Here is a 23,945-nt window from a genome sequence, read left to right as displayed (position 1 = left end):
CCATATTGTTCAAAACAAATCCAGGAGGAGCTTCCCATAATACAACCTCGAATTTCAGGAGATTGGGATATCAGGTCACCCCGATGTAAAACAGAGAATCACGGACATGGTGATTCCCTCCCCTCCACCCACCCACTGACACAGGAGTCTCGCCCATTCACAGACCTGCACAACGGAAGAACCCTCTATCCCAGCCACTGCTCTCTGGCACTACCTAGTACAGAACTAAAGTGATTGGTCAAGAAACCGGAGGCAACTTAAGTAAAAATGCATTCATCAAATAAGTGTTTAGGATTTGGAATGCACTGCCTGATAAGGTGCCAGATAAAGATTCAATAGTCACCTTCAAAAGGGAATTAGATAAACACTTGGAAGATAAAAAAGTGCAGGGATGTGGGAAAAAAGCCAGGAAGTGAAACTTTGAATGGATTTAATGGTTTGAACTGTCACCTGTGCTGTGCTATTCTCTAGTTCTAACTAAAAATTAAGAATTTTATTACACATGCACAATTTACGATATCTCATAACATTAACTGCCCACTTTCATCAAGACTTTTTAATTTTACTGAATTTTGTTGAAAGGTAAACTAATTTTTTCTGGCCACAGAGGCTGCTAGACCTGCTCAGTGAATCTAGCATTTTCTGTTTGCATTTCTTAATTGTATTATTTAGTTCCAACTTCATGCATCTGGCTAACATGCTCTTTTTGAACAGATTGCACTCTTGAATATTTAACAACCATAGTTTTAATCAGAGTCAGTCACTTCATTATGTCCTGCAAAAGACATCTGTGTTTCTAATTTGGCAAACAAAGTAAAAACTAAATAAATACTTTATGATTTCCTGGAGCTTTGGTCTTTGGTAGTTAAGTAGGACAATATTGTAGATAAACGAATATGCCTCATGTGGATTCTGGTGGGATTTCCCAAAATAAAACAAGATGATGACAGTTCTGCACAATCATAAAAGCATAGAAGGCCATTCAGTCCACCTTGTCCGTGCTGGCTCTATGCAAGAGGAACTCACCAACTCACTCTACTGCCTCTTTCTCGTAGCCCTACCAATCTTTTCTCTTCATAGAATTATCCAATTCCTTTTTGAAAGCCATCATTTAACCTGCCTCCAGGTAATGAACTCCAGATCCTAACCACTTGCTGCATCAAAAAGACAATCCTCATGTCAACTCTATGTTTTTTTCCAATCAACTTAAATTGGTATCCTCTGGTTCTGACCCTTTTGCCCACAGGAACAGTTTCTCTTGGTCCTCTGTCTAGACCCTTTATGATTTTGAACCCCTCTATCAAATCTTCTTTCCAAGGAGCATAATCACAGCTTCTCCAATTTATCCACATAACGAAAGTCCATTATCCCATAACCATTTTGTACAAATCTTTTCTGAACAATGCCTTCACATCCTTCCTAAAGCCTGTTGCCCAGGATTGTATTTACTACTCCAATTTAAGCTGAACCAGTGTTTTATAACGATTCACCTTGCTTTTGTAGTTAATGCCTTTATTTATAAAGTCCAGGATCCTGTAGGCATGTTCAACCATTTTATCGACCTGACCTGCCACCTTTAATGATTTGAGCACATATTCCTCCAGGTCCATCTGCTCCTGTACTCTTTCGACGTTGTATCCTTTATTTTATACTTCCCTCGTTCTTCCGACCTAAATCTATCACTTCACACTTCTCTGCATTAAATTTAATCTGCTACGTGTGCCCGTTCCACCAGCGGCCTCTGTTCTCTTGAAGTCCCACAGTTCACAATATTTTCAGGTTTTGTGTCATCTGCAAATTTTGTACTTGTGCCCTGCGCATCTAAGTCTAGGTCATTAATATAGATCAAGAAAATCACTGACCTTAATACCGGTGACTGAGGGACTCCAATATATACCGTCTTCCAGGCCAAAAAACAAAAGTTCACCAGTACCCTCTGTTTCTTGCCAGTCAGCCAACTTTGTATTCATGCGGCCACTGTCCCTTTTATTCCATGGACTTTAACTTTGCGGACAAACCTGTTTTGTGGCATTTCATCAGGCAATATCCACGTATACCGTATCAACAGCATTACCTTAATCATAGAATCATAGAATCCCTACATTGCAGAAGGAGGTCATTCAGCCCATCAGGTTTGCATCAACCCTCCGAAAGAGCACCCAATCTCGGTTAAATCCTCCGCCCTATTCCCGTAACTCGACCTAACCTTTGGACACTTAGGGGGCAATTTAGCATGCCCAACCCACCTAACCCATGAGTTCTCTGTTACCTTATCAAAAACCTCAGACAAATTTGTTGAACACAATTTGCCCTTAACCTATGCTGGCCTTCCCTCAATCCACAAATGGCTAAACAACAGTTCATGTTGCCTCAGATTATGGTTTCTAAAGCTTTTCCCCTGCCGAAGTTAAACTGACTGATCTCACACCCTTTTTTGAACATGGGTGTGACATTTGCAATTTTCACTTTCTTGGTGTTATGCCCCTCTTCCTACCTGTGAGCCGTGAGTTTTACAGAAGGTGTGACGTAGCCTTACAATTTGAAATCACAGTCTACACTATTTCCTGTGGAGTAAACCCCGGAAACATTCTCTGAACCTGCCCTGGGAAACATCTGAACCACCCCACTTCCCACAGCTGTCCAGCAAAGCAGCCCAACAAACACATCTTTGAAGAATGGCATTAACCTGTTATTGTAGCTTACATTGTCAACGGAAGGAAAACCATCACAGCAAACCTGAAATTGAGAGTGAACTCCAATAAACACTTCTCCCCGCCTCCAATGGTTACCTTGGTTACCACTTTGCGACCAGAGCAACTGTGTCGAATTACCGAATTTACTGAAGACCTTCAGGAAAACAAAATTGCAACCATTGGTAATATGGTCCGATTTGGAAGATTTTTCTGCAACAGAAATCAGTAACTCTTTTTTTTTTATCCAGCCATTTAAATTTCTTGTGCACCAAGATAGACAATTCTTCCAGAACTGAACATGGATCCATAATATGCATGAAATAAATCCCAGCCTTTTAGCCCTTATGTATAAATAAACGCTCGTAAAAGGTGAGGTGCAAATCTAATTTTGGTTCGACACTGAGGAATTCAACATGAGAACAATAATTCAAAGCGTGGACATAATGATTGATACATCATCAATAACACACGAGTGATGAACATAACTGAGGCTTTAATGCACTAAACAGCAAGCTGATGTGTTGGGCAGGCTGGGTCGATGTGGACTGCACTTGATGCAGTGTAGCGAGAGACAGACCTCCAACACTTGATAAGATGCAACACGATTTTATTTAACGTCTCAACTATTATACATGTTCAACTTGGGTTGACACTATGCTGACTTGACTGGATGTGGAGATGCCGGCGTTGGACTGGGGTGAGCACAGTTATAAGTCTTACAACACCAGGTTAAAGTCCAACAGGTTTGTTTCAAACACGAGCTTTCGGAGCACAGCTCCTTCCTCAGGTGAATGGCGAGGTATTCGCCATTCACCTGAGGAAGGAGCTGCGCTCTGAAAGCTCGTGTTTGAAACAAACCTGTTGGACTTTAACCTGGTGTTGTAAGACTTCTTACTGGACTTGACCGGAGACCTATGTACTAGACTGCCCAGACTTACTAGCTACCGCATGGTGTTTGCACTGGCTAGCTCACGAATTCTGACTGTCTCGGTGGCTGGGTCCCGAGAGAGTGGGAAACCTAGTCCCCACTGGCTTTATAGTGGTCGTGTCCTGTCTGGCGATTGGCTGCTGTGTTCTGTGTGCTTACTGGTCATACTGTGTGTCAATCACTGCCTGTCTGCACTCCATTATATACATAGCTGTATATTATGACACAAGCCTCCTGCCTCTGGACCCAAACTGGGACCAGAGGCGGAGACTTGCCACCTTTATACAGCAGCCCGAGGGGAGGAGCCACAGGCGGAGCCAGCCTGGACAAGCCCAGGCATGCACAATACAATACAATACATATAATGCAATAACATGGTTTACCACAATGATGAAGAAAAAGAATGATATACTGCAGTCAGAAAAGGAATACCTGTAATGAGCCAATGGTAATTCCGCTCATGTGATACCAAAAACCCAGTTTACACTTTGGACCGGAAAGGGATATTGCTGGAGTGATGATGTCAGCTGACTGACCAAATTCTCCGTTTGAACTATCAGCATAAAGGTACCAACCTTGTCTTGTGCCCCTGCAAGTGTAAATTAAAAGTTGAAAGCTGATGTGCTCAAAGTTTGCAGTCCACTGCCACACATTTTTACAGTGCTTAATCAACGCTGTAAATACATTTTTATGTCGCATATAAATGAATCAATGTTTCTGGCATAAAATACAGAAGCTACTTTGTTTTATTACTGAACAGTTCAATTAATAACTTCTGACCTTTAAGTGAAAAACAATATGGTTACAATATATTTAAAATATAAACTAGGATTCGGATAAACTGAAAAGTGGATCATTGCAAATAACATTACACCACTCTTCAATAGTTTGGGACTTGGTTGAGTTTTTTTTAAAATTTAGATTACCCAATTATTTTTTCCAATTAAGGGGCAATTTAGCGTGGTCAATCCACCGACTCTGCACATTTTTGGGTTGTGGGGGTGAAACCCACGCAGACACGGGGAGAATGTGCAAACTCCACACGGACAGTGACCCAGAGCCGGGATCGAACCTGGGACCTCAGCGCCGTGAGGCGGTTGTGCTAACCACTAGGCCACCGTGCTGCCCTTGGTTGAGTTTTTAAACCAGATTTAAAGTACCCAATTCATTTTTTTCCTATTAAGGGGCAATTTAGCATGGCCAATGCACCTACCCTGCACCTATTTGGGTTGTGGGGGTGAGACCCACACAGACAGAGGGAGAATGGGCAAACTCCACATGGACAATGACCCGGAGCCGGGATTGAACCTGGGTCCTCAGTGCTGTGAGACAGCATTGCTGACCACTGTGCCATAGTGCCTCCAGGAACTTGATTGAGTTAATGAAAATGTAGGCCCCAGTGAAACTAGGTGAAATCTGTTCAATGATTGAAGACTATATGGACATTGCTTTAATGCATTTGTTAGGACATGATCCCTTTCAAAGATGGCTTATCAAATGTTAATAAAAGGTTTTGAGAAAAATGACTTTGTTTTCTTAAAGACATCCTGAAAGCTAATACTAAAAAGCTTATTACAGAGCATTATAGATTCTATGATGTTAGTTAGCGGGGAATTAAATAAAAGTGTCATTATAGATGTTAAGGAATGGTACAGTTAGAAGGATTTTTCTATGTTTGCTTCTACCCGTTGTGTTACATGTTACACCTCCGTACATTTTAGCAATGATCAGTACTATAGTACACACAGCAACTGTTGCGCTAAATGATTGACTTGACCAAGGCACAGAGCACATTGCCTATATCAATGTAACTATTCACTGCCTATCATTAATCCCCATGGCATACCAGAATCCATCAATGTGAATGCAGTGCTTTTCTTGTCAGCAAATAATGCATTTCAACGCAGTGCTTCCCAGGGGTGCTCATCATGCTTTCATTCTGAGGCAATCAGATGTAACAGAGCTTGACAAAGCAGAAGTAAGGATGAATACCCAGCTATGTGGCAATACGTGCTTTGTAATTTACATCTATCCAATCCTTCAAGCACCACCTGTTTTGCATATGGCTGAGACTGCAGATCACTCATCGGACTTCACCCTTTCAGAACCAATCGGAACGGAGTGGAAGCAAATCATCCTCGATCACGAGGGACTGCCTGAGGAGAAGATATCATGCAACAAAAGCTAACAACATCTCTGTGCATCCTTCCCTACCTTAGTGAAGAACAGATACCATGGGAGGCAGTGCTCTTATTCAGCAAACATGTTTGCAAAGGTCATAGTTAGCAATGGCAGAGGAAGTTAGCAAAATTTCTATACTTGACAGTCATATACATATCAGGCTGGAATCAGAAGTATCTCCAGGATACAGCGGACCTCGAGGACAAGCAACCAGCAATGCTGCCAGAGAAATAGCCTGAAGACAACTTCATTGTCTGGTTATCGCAGTCAGCTATTGGGTACTATCACTATTTTACTTCTGCTCAAATGCATTTGTCCACTTGATTGCGAACGCTTTCTGTAAATTCCTGATGACCCCGACACAGCAAAAGTCAAATAGAATGCATGAAAGGTGTCCATGACTCAAGTATCTGCAAATGCTACTGACCTATAGACAGGTGAAGAGCTGATTGCTGTTGGGCCAGCGGGTGCCGCTTTTGTCGTCCACACAGATTACAGACCTCAGTAGATCTTTTTTTTAAATGAGGGTGGTACAAAAATTGACCCATATTAAAGGGCCATTGGCTTTTGCACACAACTGTGGGATATGGGGCTGGATACTCTGATCCCCGACGCCAAAAACGCGTTTGGCTACGGGATGGAGAATCCCTGATGATGACAGAATCGGGGGCGGCGCCGCTTTCGCAATGCTCCGCCCATGAAAAGCGGCATAATCTAGGAGTATGGCCCACACCATATCCACGGCCTCAGGCCATTGCCTGAGGCCTGCCCCACGATGCTCCGTTCCTGACTGGCCGAGTTCCCGATGGCGTAGGACACGTGTGGTCTCATCCATTGTCAATGCAGCGTGGTGGCTGCGGTGTCAGTCGAGCGCTGCCAGTCAAGGGGAGGGCCTATCCACGGGCAGGAGGGGCCTTTATACAGGGCTAGAGGAACTGTGGGGTGGTCCAGGCGCACGAGCGGCCGAAGGGTGGTACTATTTTTGTGTCCGCCATGAAGCTGTGTGCATGCGCAGCCAAGAACCCGGCAATGCTCCGGGCCCTATAAGCAGCTAGAGCTGGGAGCTCTACGGTGCCTGGCTGCTAGCAGCCCCCCCACCCTCCTGCCACCAGAGCAGGGAATCGGTAGCTGTTTTGCGCCAGTTTTCCAGGCGGAAAACACCACGGTTTTCACACCGGTGTGGGGACATGGTCTCCCAAACGGAGAATCCAGCCCATGATCTAAGTACTGTGAAAATGAATTCCAAAAACACAGATCCATCTCCCGCATGATACTAGGAAGGAATTGTTGCAGTGACGTCAAGAATCTGCTCACAGTTGAAAGATGAATGAATGTTGATATGTGCATGTGTTGGGACAGAGATATCTCTGTCCCAACACATGCAAAGATTTCTCTTCACCTCTCTTCTACCTACATGCAGAGGGAGCTAGAAAAGGTGTCCTAAAGAAAGAAAATTTTCAATTTTGCAACTTGCAATGTTGGAACACTCTTGGATAATCTCAAGATAGTATGCCCAGAAAGAAAAACTGCAGTTGTATCACATGAGCTATCGAGAATCCAATTTGACATCACTGCCTCATGGCAAGGGGCAGCTGAAACAACAAGCAAGGAGATACACCATCTACTGAAAAGGCAAGGCTGGCAGTGATCCTCATGTCCATGGTAAGAAGTCTCCCAACATCAGGTTAAAGTCCAACAGGTTTGTTTGAAATCACAAGCTTTCGGAGAGTGGTTCCTTCATCAGCTGAAGTGGAGGCAGGTTCACAAACACAGCAAATATAAGCAAAGACACAATTGCAAGATAATTACAGATTGGAATGTGAAGAATGGTTGGAATGCAAGTCTTTACAGGTACAGACAGTGTGAGTGGAGTGAGTGATAATCACAGGTAATCGAGGTGTGAATTGTCTCAAGCCAGGACAGTTAGTAAGGTTCTGCAAACCCGGACAATATGGTGGGGGTTACATGTGATGTGACATGAACCCAAGATCCCGATTAAGGCCATCCTCATGCATGCGGAACTTGGCTACAAGTTTCTGCTCGGCAATTCTGTGTTGTGCTTCTTGAACGCCGCCTTGGAGAATGTTTATCCAAAGATCGAACGTCTTTGACTGCTGAAGTGTTCCCTGATTGAAAGGGAACACTCCTGCCTGGCAATTGTTGAACAGTGTCTGTTAATCCATTGTCGTAGTATCTGCATGGTCTCGCCGATGTACCCATGCCTTGGGACATCCATTTCTTGCAGCATATGAGGTAGAGATCGTTGGCCGAGTTGCATGAGTATGTACCATGTACCTGGTGGGTGGTGTTCTCAAGTATGATGGTAGTATCCATGTTGATGATCCAGCATGTCTTGTAGAAGTTGCTGTGGCAGGGTTGCGTGGTGTCATGGCCACTGTTCTCCTGAAAGCTGCTGCGATCAATGATCTATTTGAGGTGAGGCGGTTGTTTGAAGGCAAGTAGTGTTGGTTTGGGAATGGCCTTGACGAGATATTCATCGTCATCGATGACAAGTTGAAGGCTCCGAAGAAGAGGTTATAGTTTCTCTGCTCTAGGGAAGTACTGGACAAGGGTTCGTCTTCTGAGGAGGTCGGTGTGGTTTTTCGCTGAAGCACATTGGAATTGTCGATCAATGAGTCAAGCGTCATATCTGAGTGGGATACGGTGCTCGACTCATCGATCAAGAATTCCAATGTGCCACAGCGAAAACCAGCACTGACTTCCTCAGAAGACGAACACGGGACACAACCAGCAAAGTACCCTTCATCATCCAGTACTTCCCCTGGGCTCTTTGGTGCCAAATTTTGCCATGACTCTGATGTCTGGAGAGGAACCAAATGGGAAAAGCAGGGTTGGAGAAGTCAATGCAAATCGCATCCTGGTGCTGACAAAGTGTGCTCAGCATTAGAATAAGCATCCTCTTTTGCCTGTCGGACAAACACAATAATAATAATAATCTGAACAATCTTTTATTATTGTCACAAGTAGGCTTCCATTAACACTGCAATGAGGTTACTATGAAAATCCCCTAGTCGCCACATTCCAGCGTCTGTTCGGATACACTGAGGGAGAATTCAGAATGTCCAATTCACCTAACAAGCACGTCTTTCGGAAACCAGAGCACCCGGAAGAAACACACGCAGACACAGGGAGAATGTGCATACTCCGCCCAGACATTGACCCAATCCGGGAATCAAATCTGGGTCCCTGGCGCTGTGAAGCAACAGTGCTAACCATTGTGCTACCATGCCGCCCTAATGCCACAAGATGGCATTCTAGATCAAAGCAATACAACATCCTGGGTTATGTCATTGTTTGGGTCAAAGATTTAAGTGATGTGTGTATCCTTCAGAATCACAGAATTGTTACAGTGCAGACATTTGGGTCATAATTTTTGCACCAGTTTTACAATTGAGCATTTCATCTAGTGCCATTATCCTGCCTTCTCCCTTTAACCCTACACATTATTTATTTTCAAATAATCGTCTAACTTCCTGTCAAATGCTTCAATTGAATGTGCCTTCACCACCCTCTCAGGTAGCGTATTCCAGACCCTAATCACTTGCAGTGTGAAAAAAAAATTCTCATATTGTTTTTCCTTCTTTTAACAAGTACCTTAAATCTGTGCCCTCTGCCTCTCGATCCTTCAATCAATGGAACAGTTTCCCCCATCCCTCATTATTTAAACCAGACAGCTTGCCTATGATTGTTCAAGGCATTGCCAATGAAATGCTTGCCAACCAATCAGCACTCTATTTTCAGAGAGTATAAAGTTGTATTTTCCCCCAATATTGGTATTTTTCTGATTTCGCTGATGTGCACGGGATGAAAAGCTTAGACAAAATTGTCTTTTTTTCTACAATTGTAATTAACTTCCAGAATGTAGATATATCGTGTTGAGGAAAGCATCCAGGTATTTTCCTCCTATCCATAGCAGGGAAAGTCCTGCCATACATTTTGAATTGCCCACTTTCTCTGGCTGAAGAAATCCTCCCAGTGAGATAGGCTGGGATTTTATGCAGCGGGCATCATTGCAGGCAGGAAAGAAAGGTTGACGGACCAGCCAAACATCTTCAGTCAAAAATGTCGACTTTCCAGAGGAACTTCTTCCATGGTCTTTGTTGCCAGACAAATCCAAGAAAGACGGCAAGAACATGACTCGGAACCCTTTATTGACTTCATTGGCCTGATTAAACCATTTGACTTATTAAATTACAAAGCTATGTGAATTGTCCTCTAAAGATTTTGATGTCCAAGGAACTTAATCACAACCCTGTGATTGCTTCATGACGACAGTCCTGCAACTAACTAAAATGGAAGATAGACGTAGAAGAAAAAAAGACCAGTTGAATCTTTTTGTCTTGCACTCATCAGGTCACTTTCCAAAAATATCAGTATAAGGGGAAAACAACAATTTATGCTGTATGAGAAGAGAATGATGATTGGTTGGCAAGTGGATTCTGATTGGTCGAGGCATTGCCAGGGAGAATCCAGCAGTTGTTTGTGACTAACAGATAACGGCCAACCATAGGGCCTCACGGTAGCATGGTGGTTAGCATCAATGCTTCACAGCTCCAGGGTCCCAGGTTCGATTCCCGGCTGGGTCACTGTCTGTGTTGAGTCTGCACGTCCTCCCCGTGTGTGCGTGGGTTTCCTCCGGGTGCTCCGGTTTCCTCCCACAGTCCAAAGATGTGCGGGTTAGGTGGATTGGCCATGCTAAATTGCCCGTAGTGTAAGGTTAATGGGGGGATTGTTGGGTTACGGGTATACGGGTTACGTGGGTTTAAAAAGGGTGATCATTGCTCGCCACAACATCGAGGGCCGAAGGGCCTGTTCTGTGCTGTACTGTTCTATGTTCTATGTTCTATTGTTTGACCCTCCTTGTCAAGGTATTGATTGCCCTGAGGAGTGAAACAGCCATTCAACGGACATCTTCAAAATGTGGACAGGAGTCAAGTGGGGCTATGTGAGAACCTCCATGATGATTTACAATCCAACTTGGCAGCTACCTCTCTCAAAAGACCATCATTGACACGGTGATCCAAAACTATTCCCACCAAGCCAGGGGATCATCCCAGTTTCAATAGTGTAGGAGAGTATGTCAGGAGCAACACCAGGCATACTTAAAAATGAGATGTCAACCTGGTGAAACTACAACAAAAGGGCTATTTGTATGCAAAACAGCATAGGCAGCAAGTAATAGACAGAGCTGAGCAATTTCACACAAGTGCATCAGAATGTAGCTCTGCAGTCCTGTCACATCCAGCTGTGAATGGTGCTGGACAATTAAACAGCTCACTGGAGGACGGGGTTCCATAAATGTTTCCATTCTCAATGCACATCTGTGCAAAAGACAAGGCTGAAGTATTCGCAATAATTTTCTGCTAGAAGTGTCAAGTTGATGATCCATCTCGATCTCCTCCAGAGGTCCCCAGCATCACAGATGTCACTCTTCAGCCAATACAATTTACTCCACGTGATATCAAGAAATGGTTGAAGGCATTAGATACTGCAAAGGCTTTGAGTCCTGACGATATTCCGCAATAGTACCAAAGACCTGTGCTCCAGAACTTGTCACATCCCTGGCCAAGCTGTTCCAGTTCAACTACAACACTGGCATCTACCTGGCAATGTGGAAAATTTCCCAGGTGTATCCTGTACACAAAAAATAGGCCAAATCCAACTCAACCACTTACCACTCCATCAGTCTACTCTCAATCATCAGCAAAGTGATGGAAGGGGTCATCAACATTGCTATCAAGTGACACTTACTCGGCAATAACTTGCTCATGGACACTCAGTTTGGGTTGCGCCAGGGTCACTCAGCTCCTGACCTCATTACAGACTTGGTTCAAACATGGACAAAAGAGCTAAATGCTAGAGGTGAGGTGAGGGTGACTGCCCTTGAGATCAAGACATCATTTGACCAAGTATGGCATCAAGCAGCCCTAGCTAAACTGGACTCAATAGGAATCAGGAGGAAAACTCTCCGCTGGTTGGAGTCATACCTGGCACAAAGGAAGATGGTTGTGGTGGTTGTGGTCAATCATCTCAGCTCCAAGACATCACTGCAGGAGTTCCTCAGGGTAGTGTCCTAGGCCCAGTCATCTTTAGCTGCGTCATCAATAACCTCTCTTCCAACCTAACGTTGGAAGTGGGAAAGTTTGCAGATGACTGCACAATGTTCACCACTATTCGTGACTCCTCAGATGATGAAGCAGCTTATGTCCAAATGCTGCAAGACCTGGACAATATCCAGACTTGGGCCGACAAGTGGCAAGTTACACTCGCACCATACAGATGCCAAGAGAGGATCTAACCATTGCCCCTTGACATGCATTAACATCACTGAATCCCCCACGTTCAACGTTCTGGGGGTTACCATTGATCAGAAACTGAACTGGACTAGAATTATTAATAAGTTGGCAACCAGAGCAGATCAAAGGCTAGGAATCCTATGGCAAGTAACTCACCTCCTGACGCCCTCCCCCCCCCCTCCCTCCCCGCCCCACCCCCCCAAAGCTTGTCCACCATCTTGAAGGCACAAGTCAGGAGTGTAATGGAATACTCTCCACTTGCCTGGATGAGTGCAGCTCCAACAACCCTCAACACCATCTAAGACACAGCAGCCCACATGATTGCTCCCCTTTCCACAAACATTCAAACTCTCCCCCACCGAAGAACAGTGCCAGCCATGTGTACCAACTACAAGTTGCACTACAGGACCTCGCCAAAGTTCCTTAGAAAGCACCTTTCAAACCCACGACCGCTACCATCTGGAAGGACAATGGCAGTAGATACCTGGGAACCTATCACCTGCAGGTTCCCCCCAAGTCTCTTACCACCCTGACTTAGAAATATATCACCATATACCGCGGTTCAGGAAGGTGGCTCACCACCACCTTCTGAAGGGCGACTAGGGATAGACAATAAATGCTGGTCTAACCACCGACGCCCACGTCCCATAAAGTGAATTTTAAAAAAGGATCAGCAGCACCATCACAACCTTCGACAAACTACGGACGTGAGTGTCTGACAACAAAGACTTCACAAGTTAACAAGAGGCCTAGTGTACAGAGCAGTAATTGTCACCACACTCCTGGACTGCAGTTAGAGCTGGACAGTGTATTAGTGACACATAAGAGTGCTAGGGAAATTCCATTAGCAATACCTCTGATGTATCATCTAGGTTCAATGGGAGGACCTACAAACTAATGCTAATGTGCTTTTTGAAGCCAACTCCACAAACCTTCAGACAAAACTCTTGAAAAATCATCTTCAGTGCTCTAGATGCTGTATCTGGATGTCAGGAAAACTGTCTCCCCCACCAGCTCTCGCTTTCTCTCAAATGGCCAACATTCCAGGGGAGGATAATGAAAATGCTTCAAAGACACTCGATAGCACTCCGTGAAGTGAAGCAATATTAATGGTAAAGACTGTGATGAGCTTGCTACCAATCATTTAGAATTGTGACAACCTCTTCATCGAGCTGCATCATGTCTTAAGGACGAGGCAGAGTAGCTATATAGAGGATAAGAAAAGGAAGAAAATTCTTCATGACCGATCTTACTGCTTTATGAGGTGCCCTGCCTCATGTGCCCAAAGATCTGCCAGTCAAAAATCAGCCTGTTGATTCCTGTTAAAAGCCTTAACAGCACCTCATGACCATGAGCAGATATCATCCTCGAATTAAGGAACAGCAGACAATGAAGATTGGTGTTTATCATTGAGAATGCTTGCAGACAGCCAGAATGGATACAACAAGCTGAATGGTGTCCTTCTTGTGCCCCACCCTCATTGTGGCTATCACAAGGTCATCAGTATTTTCACAACTGCAGCATTATCAGAATCACAGCAAGGGTCAGTATCTATGCTGGAGCTTTGTGACAGTTTGTGCTCTGGTAAGGTTCACACTTATGAAGCTAATAGACGGCAACATTGTTCTTTTTCGAAAAAGAGAGTAGGTAGGATATTAGAAGCCATTGAGTTTTACGGCTAGTGCATTAACTTTGCATCACACATTATGCTCCGGTGTGCAATCCTTGTGTCTGGGCATATGCTGTTCATGGTCACCTTGCGCTAACTGCCTGTAGTACCAATATAGATGGGACTGAGATGGAAGTTATCAAGATCAAGGGTATGACATATTGCCTCTGGCTATCATCTACCTGCCATGATGTCATCAACAGAAGAAGTGATTGCACCAGTAAGTTAAGATATAATGCAGTTCATATTAGTTAATCTTGCCTGAAAACACCACATTGACATTTTATCCTATTTCTAGTCATGCACAAAGAGTTGCCCTATATCTTTTGAACATAATAAAGAAGAGCAGGATTAGGCCTTGTGGCTGCTTGAGCTTTCTCCATCATGGCTGACCTAATTATGGCTTTAACTCCAGTTCCTGCCTGTCCCCCATGATCCTTATCTCCCTTGTGAACCAGAACTATCTAATTTAGCCTTTTCTACTGATCTAGCCTCCATTGCTTGCTGCGGTAGTACATTGCAAGACTAACAACACTCAGAATAAATTTCTCCTTTTCGCCATCATAAATGGGAAACCCCTTATTTTTACATTAGTTATTGATTAGCCCAACTGGAGGAAATACCTCACAGCGTCTACCTTGCCAAGTTCCCTCAGAATCTTTTATTTTTAAGTAAGACTAGCTCACATTCTTCTAAACTTCGCTAGGACCAATCTGCTCAATGTTTCTTCATAAGACAATGGCTTAATCGCAGGAATCAGTCCAGTGAACCTTCACTGAGCTGGTTCCATTGCAAGTATGTCCTTCCTTAAGTAAGGTGACCAAAAACATTCCGTTTGCCTTCAGCATGCTGACTTTTTGTGATTTGCATACAAAGACATCCAGATTCTGTGGTTTTCTCATTTGAATAATATTTGGCTTTTCCAGTCTTTCTGCCAAAATGGGCAATCTCACATTTTCCTACATTATACTCCATCTGCCAAATTTGTTCCCATGCACTTAACCTTCTTATGTCCCTTTGCAGACATCTTGGCCGGAATTCTCCTTTCCGGGGACTAAGTCCCCACGCCAGCAAGAAAACTGGCGCCAACGGCTTCGGCAGCAACGGGCCCCAATGTGACGAATTCTCACCTGTCTCGGGGGCTAGGTGGACGCCGGAGGGGTTGCCGCCGCTCCAGCCGGCGGCGAAGGGACGGCGCGAGTTCACGCATGCACCGAAGGGTCGGCGTGATCTCACGCATGCGCAGAACCGCCGGCACCGGCCGGCGTATTTTGGCACATGTGCGGGAGGTTCTCTTCTCCGCGCCGACAATGGCGGAGCCTTACAGGGGCCGGCGCGGAAGGAAGGAAAGTGGGCCCCGATCACGGGCCAGTCCACCATGGGGACCCCCCGAGATCGGATCCCCCCCTGAGGACCACAACCGTCGACTTAGCTGCCAGGTCCCACCGTGTCAGACCTTACATAACCCATGCTGGCGGGACTGGCTAAAAACGGTCGGCTGCTCGGCCCATCGGGGCTCAGAGTATTGACGGGGGGGGGGGGGGGGGCGTAGCCAACGGCCCCCGACCGGCGTGGTGTGAATCCCACACCCGCCCGGAAAACGGCGCCTGGGAGAAGACGGCAGCCAGCGTCGGGCCAGCAGGGCGGGATTTGCCCCGCCGCCCGCGGATTCTTCGACCCGGTGGGGGTCACAAGTTGCTTTCCTATCTCTCATTTTATCATCAACAATTCTGGCTACAGTCTAATTAGTCCCTTCCTCAAGTCAGTGATATAGGGCACGATCGACCGGCCGCAATCTCGCGCGACATCGAGACGAACATCACGCGCAGTTTGGGCAGGATCACGTTTGCAAATTCAGACAGCAAGTCTCGCTCTAGGATATACTCCTAAGAGCTACCCAAGGCATGGGATCTAACCCCCTTGCCTTAGAGATCTTGGGCAAATGCCACTCACTGCTGGTCTCCACAAACGGGGACCAGGTAGAATGGCACATGTGGGGGTCGCTCAGGGGATCAGAGGCCCCCAGATGCTTGTTCTCTGGGCAGGGTGGCACCATGGCAGTGCCAGCCTAGCACCATGGCAATGCCACCCAGATGCCAGGCTGGCACTGCCGGTACAAACTTACAGCAACATCTCCAGGAAGTTCATAGCCATTTAATCTGTCCGCTGACATGAATTGAAGGAGAACATGGAGCCAACAGTCGCAATGATTCCAGTTCCCTTCTTCAAAGTGACCAGTTTTATTTCCTCCCAGCACAGAGGTGGCAGCCTCAAAACTAATCCCCTGCCTTCTGCATAACTGGGAGAATGAGAGTCGAGACAAGGGGCTGAAAAATTAAAATGCACAAAACAGAGCCTCAACACTCCATGTACGTGCTTGCCACTGTCCAAATGGGGCAATCGTGGAGAGGTTGAAAATCAGACTTCCACTGTACAACTGGGAGCCTAATTTGAAATTACCTGAAACTGTTTGGGTTTCCAAGGGGTCAGGAACTCAGTAGTGAAATGTCATGGATATTAAGTGGTACATTATTGGAGGGGTTCAAGGTCAAGAAGCCCTTTTCAATTGAAGGAAGCACTGCTGAGTCAGGGCCTGATAGATATTGCTTTTTCTATTCAGCTATAACCCTGAGTGTAAGGGGAGATGATAAGGTTTAATTGAGAACTCATAAAGAATAATTAACTTTAATAATATTAGGCATTACTTCAGTGCAACAAATAGCTGGGAACCCACTGAGGGTTAATCCAGATAACACTCTAATTTCTGTCTTAGGTGTTACATTTTGCAAGCAGCTTGAAACTATGAAGTCATTGACGCCAACTAGCTGAAAGGTCCCATTGTATGTTAAAAACTGGGTGGCTGTCCAGTACAAGTAGTTCTGTTTCTATGGAAACAGCCAGTCGAAAGATATGATTTCTCAGCCGAAACTGTGTTTTTCTAATTAATGATAGATGCAGGTGTATGGGAAAGTCGCACCAATATATTTAAATATATGTATCTCTTAAAATTGATAGACAGACAGTTTGGCCGAATTGAGTGAATTATAAATTAGTTAAAGCCAATCAGAAGTAAAAAGAAGGCCAGACCTTAAGATAATAATCTTAAGAATCACTTACTGGAATGGAAAAACGCATTCCAGAATCACTCTATTTTTCTGAAACCTATACGGGGTCTTTGCTGCTTGCTTCTGCTAATCGCCATTTTTCTGTTGTTTAAATCATTTAGTTATGTTATTCTGTGTATTGTGATTTGAAGAATTACCACAATCTGTACTTTAAAACTCAACCACTGTATTTGCTAAAGACAATCAATCTGACTAGCTGACTCAAGGACTAGTTGGAACTTTCTAAATGGGCAGCACGGTAGCATTGTGGATAGCACAATCGCTTCACAGCTCCAGGGTCCCAGGTTCGATTCTGGCTTGGGTCACTGTCTGTGCGGAGTCTGCACGTTCTCCCCGTGTGTGCCTGGGTTTCCTCCGGGTGCTCCGGTTTCCTCCCACAGTCCAAAGATGTGCAGGTTAGGTGGATTGGCCATGCAAAATTGCCCTTAGTGTCCAAAATTGCCCTTAATGTTGGGTGGGGTTGCTGAGTTATGGGGATAGGGTGGAGGTGTTGACCTCGGGTAGGGTGCTCCTTCCAGGAGCCGGTGCATACTCGATGGGCCGAATGGCCTCCTTCTGCACTGTAAATTCTATGTAAAATGTTGTATTGAAAATACAATAAAGCTGACAGTAAAGTTCAAATGGACTTTGGCAAAAAGCACAGACTTGACCTCTGTTATTTGGGAACTGAGAAGGGATAATGGATATCCAGGGTTCCGAATAGATAGAAAGATCCATCAGGGCCCCTGCCAACACAACCTTTCTGTTGCTTCCTTTCTCTGCTGGCCACTTGCAGTTCCCTCCACATCACTCCCTTGCTGCTGTTGTTTCTTATTCTCCTTCTCTTCAGCTGTCAAATCAAAGTAACCATGGTACCACAACACCATAATCTTCTCCTGACCAGACAACTCAAACCTCTCCAAATAACTCTCTCACACAAAAATGTGTACACAGTAAAAAGTCTTACAACACAAGGTTAAAATCCAACAGGTTTGTTTTGAATCACGAGCTTTCGGAGCGTAGCTCCGTCCACTCCAAAATCTAGTGATTCAAAACAAGCCTGTTGGACTTTAACCTGGTGTTGCAAGACTTCTTACTGTGCTCACCCCAGTCCAATGACAGCATCTCCACATCAATCACAAAATGTGTGGTAGGGGAACCAAGAAAGTGGCAGTGAGCACTGAATCTTTTGAAGATTGAGGCATCCTCAGTCTTCGAGAAGAAGATGTTTCCTACTGGACCTGGCTACTATGCATTATTAGCAGCTGTGAAAATCACCATCACCCTCAATATCTTTTGCACCTGTTCCTTCATAGTTGTTACCTCAGACTTAAAGAATTTGTAGTCATTGACATATAAATGCATTAGGCAGATGCCCAATAGATTGTTTGCTGGGAGCTGAGAGATATATAAACTTCTCCTGTGATGACAACTCCCTGAATGAGCGGTCACTCAGATCCCTGACTCGGCTTGGCTTCCCACAGGTGCAGACTATGCCCTCTTGGCAAATTAAACACCCCAGATCAACCAGGAGCAGAATGTATCAATTGCATTTTCTTTTCATATGTGTGAAGGTTAACAAGCCTCAACATTTCAGCACACCACTTTAGTGATAAATTATGGGTGTTATTTTGGCATAAGTAAACATTGGACGAAAACGTCTAGTGATATTCTCTCAAAGTAATTATTACGGAGGGCCCATCTTGCGACCTCTCGGTATAGCCCTTTTAAATGCTACTTGCAGACTGGCAAGTCAGTTCATCTCATCATCCAGAGACTCGGAAAACAACAACAGATTTCTTCAATTAGAGAAGCGCAGGAAGTACACAACCTGAAATGACTCTTCAATGTGCTGATCACGATAAGCTCATTCACATTTATATTCATGAAGGATTTCTAGCTACTGGAATAGCTCCAGCAGACAAAAAGAAGCTATGAAGCAATTACTGACTGAAAAAAAATCATTTCAAATTGAGGATCTCTAGACTCGAGTCAAATAATTGGGAAATGGATTTTTGTAAATTTTCCGGTATCATGATAGCATCTGGGCCTTTGCTGAGTATGCCTCGACAGTAAACCCACTCCTTATCTTATTGGAACAGACCATTAGATGATTTAGAAAATGGCTTTCTTCTTACACCAAGCCATCTTTTACTTATCAGGTTTAGGTTGATGGCAAAGAGTCAGGGTCGTGGTGTTTGGTATTTTAAGCCCACAGTATTGTTATATTCTAATGCATCTCCACTCCAACCCATTATTTCTCAGAACCTCAAAATTGGCCTCTTTACCTCTCTTCAGTCCTTCCTTCATCTCACAATCAGTACTTTTTTATCTTTATATCTGTCCCAATATTCCTCTGATTGGTTTCTCCTGCTAACCACGCAATCAGCTGCACCATTCCTTGGGTTCCCTCCTTTCCCCTCTCTTTTATATAGGTCCTGCATGCTACTCCTCAGTGGCATTACCAAAAGCATTCTCAGAACCCACTCAACTATTCCTTTTTGCCACCTCCATTAACTTGAACTTTGCCGTCATATAATCTAGCTGTCTGTCAGATAGCAAGATCAACTTAAAGGAGCCTCCGAAATGGCTCAATGTCAGTGAAACATCTGCTCCGCCCCTCACACTCTGTGCTAGTGAGACACAAAAGTCATTCTGGGCCTGGGTTATATGCCACTGGGAAGCTATGGGTGCCAAACAGCTGTCCCACAGCAGCACATTTGTTCTGGGGGCACAAAAAACTGTTCATCTTGCGCACGGATGTCTACAGCAGGTCGGCCTGGGAAAGGGCGTGTCGTAATTGTGCATGTGTTAGAATGTTAATTATAATCATTAAAAAACATGCTTATGCTAATATGCCTGTTGTTATAACCTGCCTGCTTACCACTGGCTGGGGACTAATGGCAATCCCACAATCTTTTGGGAGTATGAGCTTCCCCAATGAGGGGGGCTGAGAAATCATTAGCAGATTCCCTGCATAAACAAAGCTGGCCAGTTTGGAACCAGCTAGAGAGGAGTGAGCAGCAAAGTAAGTTGTTGCTGCTGTTGTAGTTGTACATATGTTATTATAAATAAATGTTGTTTCTTTCTATCGCTCAACTCATGCTGGAATCTTCGTGGCCCTCACAAAACTGGCGACGAGGGTTAAAGTGGATAGCTGTCTATGCTGCTGAAGCCATCTCCCTGGATTTTTGTTGGATACAGGTTGGAAGTTGTTTTCTGTTACACCAAGCCTCTGTATGGATGTTTGGGTGTTTTTGATGCTGCGTTGGAAAGCTGGAACCAGTACGCACAACAGATGCGTTACTATTTCCGGGCAAACAACATCACTGAAAACGAGCGCCAGGTGGTCATTTTGCTCACTGCCTGCGGCCCTCATACGTTTGGGGTAATTAGGAGCCTTACGTACCCAGCTGCACTGGACACCAAGGCGTTCGATGAACTTGTGAACTTAGTGGGGCAACAATTTAACCCAACCCCATCCACGATAGTACAGCGTTTCTGGTTTAATACCGCTGAGAGGACCCCAGGAGAATCCCTTGCAGAGTTTTTATCCAGGCTACGCAGGATTGTAGAGTACTGTGCATATGGTGAGACCTTGTCAGAAATATTACGCGACCGTTTGGTTTGCATTATAAACAATGCGGCCACCCAGAGAAAGCTGTTAGCCGAGCCAACATTGACTTTTCATCAGGCCATTCAAATAGTATTGTGCCGAGAGAGCGCAGAACAGAGAATGGAGGTGCACACCTTGGGGCGCAACCCCTTCCATCTAAAAGCGTCTCCCCGCACCCCTGTGGTACCTTGGGTGAGGCGCCGTCCGGATTGATGCCAGTGGCTGTCAGATGTTCCTCCCCGAAGGGAGCCTTCTCCAGAACCAATGGATGAAGAGCCATGTCTGTGTCAGACTTGTAGGAGCCGACCCCGTTGCGGACGCCGGTCCTGGGGGCGCCAGAGGTGCCGTCGTTCCGACAGAAACTGAGGCCAGCCCAGGGGCCGGACCTTCCATTTGGATGAACCTGCGGCGACTACTCCCGAGGACGTGGAGACGGACGACGACTGCCTTCAGCTGCATTGTGTGGCAGCTCCCTGTGTGGCGCACAATAAGTTGACAGTGCCGTTCAATGGTCACCCGCTTGAGATGGAGATGGACACTGGTGCAGCGGTCTCCGTGATCGCCCAGAGGACATTCGACCACATCAAGCAGGGTATACAGACCCTTACATTAACCGACATACAGGCCAGGTTGGCCACCTACATGGGGGAACCATTGGATATTGCAGGAACTACGATGACCCCTATTGTTTATGGACGCCAGGAGGGGCGTTTCCCACTTATCGTGGTGCGCAGCCATGGGCCCAGCCTGTTGGTTCGGGACTGGTTGCGCCATTTGCGGCTGCAGTGGCAGCACATCCTCCAAACAGGTTCTGGAGGGTTGACTGAGGTGCTAGGACGGTACCCAGATGTATTCCAGCCCGGTTTGGGGAAAATAAAAGGGACCTTATCCAAGTCGAACCAGGAGCCACGCCGCATTATTTCCGGGTGTGCCCGGTGCCTCTTGCTCGAGAAGGTAGAAGGGGAGCTCACTAGTTTGGAAACCTTGGGTATTATCAGCCCCATCTGTTACGCTGACTGGGCAGCACCAATTGTACCTGTAATGAAGCCAGATGCCACAGTTCGCTTGTGCAGCGACTATAAACCTGCAGTGAATATGGCTTTCTGGCTCAACCAATATCCAATGCCTCACATAGAGGATCTCTCAGCGAAGCTTGCAGGTGGACTCTCGTTCACAAAATTAGATATGAGTCACACCTACCTACAGTTGGAGCTGGCCCTGCCTCCAGGCCATATGTAACTATTAATACACACCGGGGCCTGTATGAATATACACGATTGCCCTTTGTGGTATCCTCTGCCTGCACTATTTTTCAATGCGTCATGGAGGGCATCTTGAGAGGTTTACTGCCTGTCGCTGTTTACTTAGACAACGTTTTGATTACAGGGACTTTGGAGCAGGAATATTTGGAAAATTTGGAAGCTGTCCTTTGACACTTTTCAGAAGCTGGAGTCCGTTTACGTCACACAAAGTACGTCTTTCAGGCGAAGGAAGTAGCCTACCTGGGTTATCAGGTGGACCGCGAAGGTTTGCAACCCGTCGCAGAGAAGGTGCGCATAATTCAACAGGCCCGCGCCCCGACTGACACTTTGCATCTTCGTTCTTTTCTCGGTCTCGTAAATTATCACGGGAAGCTCCTCCCAAATCTGGCAACTACGCTGGTCCCATTGCACCTTTTGCTGAAGAAGAATCACACCTTGGTTTGGGGTCAGCCGCAAGAAACTGCTTTCTGGCGGGTAAAACAACAATTGTCGTTATTTGGGTTACTAACCCACTATGAACCTGGAAAGCCTTTGCTCGTCACGTGTGATGCATCCCCATATGGTTTGGGGCTGTCCTGTCTCACAAGGTGGAGAACGGGGTCGAGCGGCTGATAGCTCTCGCCGCCCGCACATTGACTGCAGCAGAGAAGAAGTACGCGCAGATTGAGAAGGAGGGCCTGGCAGTGGTCTTTGCGGTGAAACGCTTCCACCAATATGTATATGGCCGCCACTTCAATATCGTGACTGATGATAAGCCTCTGCTGGGACTTTTCCAAGAGGGTAAGCCAACACAGCCCACTGCTTCCGCACGGATCCAGCGCTGGGCTTTGTTGCTCACTGCCTACAAGTATTCTCTGGAGCACAAACCAGGAACCCAGATAGGGAATGCAGACTCACTGAGCCGATTGCCTTCATCGACCGGCACCATGTCGACCCCCACGACCAGTGAGGTGGTTGCAACCCTAGATTTTATGGACTCCTTGCCTGTCACGGCATCACAGATCCGTGAGTGGACCCAGACGGAGCCTATCCTGTCAAAGGTTCGGCACATAGTCCTGCATGGTGGGCAGCATAGACAGCTCCCAGGCGAGTTGTGGGTATTTTCCTCCAAGCTGTCATAATTTAGTGTGGAAGACGGTATCCTCTTGTGGGGGGTACGTGTGATTGTCCCGGAAAAAGGGCAGGAGCTGATACTAAGGGACTTGCACAATGGGCATCCAGGTGTGACCAAAATGAAAATGTTGGCCTGGAGTTATGTCTGGTGGCCAGGCTTCGACATCGACACTGAGAATGTGGCCCAAAATTGCTCCATTTGCCAGGAACATCAGAAGCTTCCGCCGGCCATGCCCCTACATCACTGGGAATAGCCAGGGCGGCCTTGGGCACGCTTGCATGCGGATTTCGCCTGCCCTTTTCAAGGATCCATGTTCCTTCTATTAATTGATACCCAGTCTAAATGGTTAGAGGTGCATAAGATGGGAGGCACAACGTGCTGAGCACCAATGGAGAAGATGCGTTTGTCTTTCAGTACGCATGACCTCCCCGTGCTGGTCATGGACAACGGCACTCCATTCACAAGTGAGGAGTTTGCGAGGTTCATGAAGATAACGGCATACGCCATATCCGCACCGATCCATACCTCCCGGCTTCCCATGGGTGGCGGAGCGCGCAGTGCAGACATTCAAACGAGGCCTAAAGAAGCAGTCTTCTGGGACTATGGACACGAGACTGGCTCATTTTTTATTTTCATATGGGACCACTCCACATGTGGTGACTGGGGTAGCTCCCGTGGAACTCCTAATGGGCCGGAGACTTCGCACCTGCCTTAGCATGGTTTCCCCAGACATTGGCACAAAAGTACGCAGCACTCAAGAACGGCAGGGACATGGTTTTTCTCGGCATCAGCCAATTCGGCAGTTTGCGCCCGGTGACCCAGTGAATCGTTCAAAATTTTGCTGGTGGAGCCCAGTGGGTCCGTGGTATTACCTTTTGCCGAATGGGCCCTATCTCTTATCAGGTGCAAGCCCAGGGTCTTCTCAAGCCCAAGCATGAGACCACATTCAGTCCAGAAGATCATCTCTTCCAAAGATTCCCTGCCCCTGGAGCTCATTTCTACAGCCACAGAGACCAGACACAGTGGAGAGTATTCCTCACAATCTTCCTCTGGTGCCGCAC

At 45.9% G+C, this 23,945-nt stretch overlaps 1 protein-coding gene across 1 annotated transcript in view; it reads right to left on the bottom strand.

Moving 5' to 3' along the window:
• The window catches only part of malrd1 (MAM and LDL receptor class A domain containing 1), a 499,008-nt gene that overhangs the window by 270,748 nt on the left and 204,315 nt on the right, over positions 1 to 23,945 (bottom strand). The window contains exons 21-22 of the mRNA XM_038796452.1: positions 4,054 to 4,210; positions 2,737 to 2,847 (exon numbers count right to left, since the gene is read on the bottom strand). Of these exons, the coding sequence (XP_038652380.1) occupies positions 2,737 to 2,847; positions 4,054 to 4,210 (268 nt within the window). The remainder of the gene's footprint in view (positions 1 to 2,736; positions 2,848 to 4,053; positions 4,211 to 23,945) is intronic.

This window comes from Scyliorhinus canicula, chromosome 5 (assembly GCF_902713615.1).
Source record: "Scyliorhinus canicula chromosome 5, sScyCan1.1, whole genome shotgun sequence".
In the NCBI taxonomy this organism is placed as follows: domain Eukaryota; kingdom Metazoa; phylum Chordata; class Chondrichthyes; order Carcharhiniformes; family Scyliorhinidae; genus Scyliorhinus; species Scyliorhinus canicula.
Note: the sequence above shows the minus strand (reverse complement) of the source record. Positions and strands in the feature narration are given on the sequence as shown.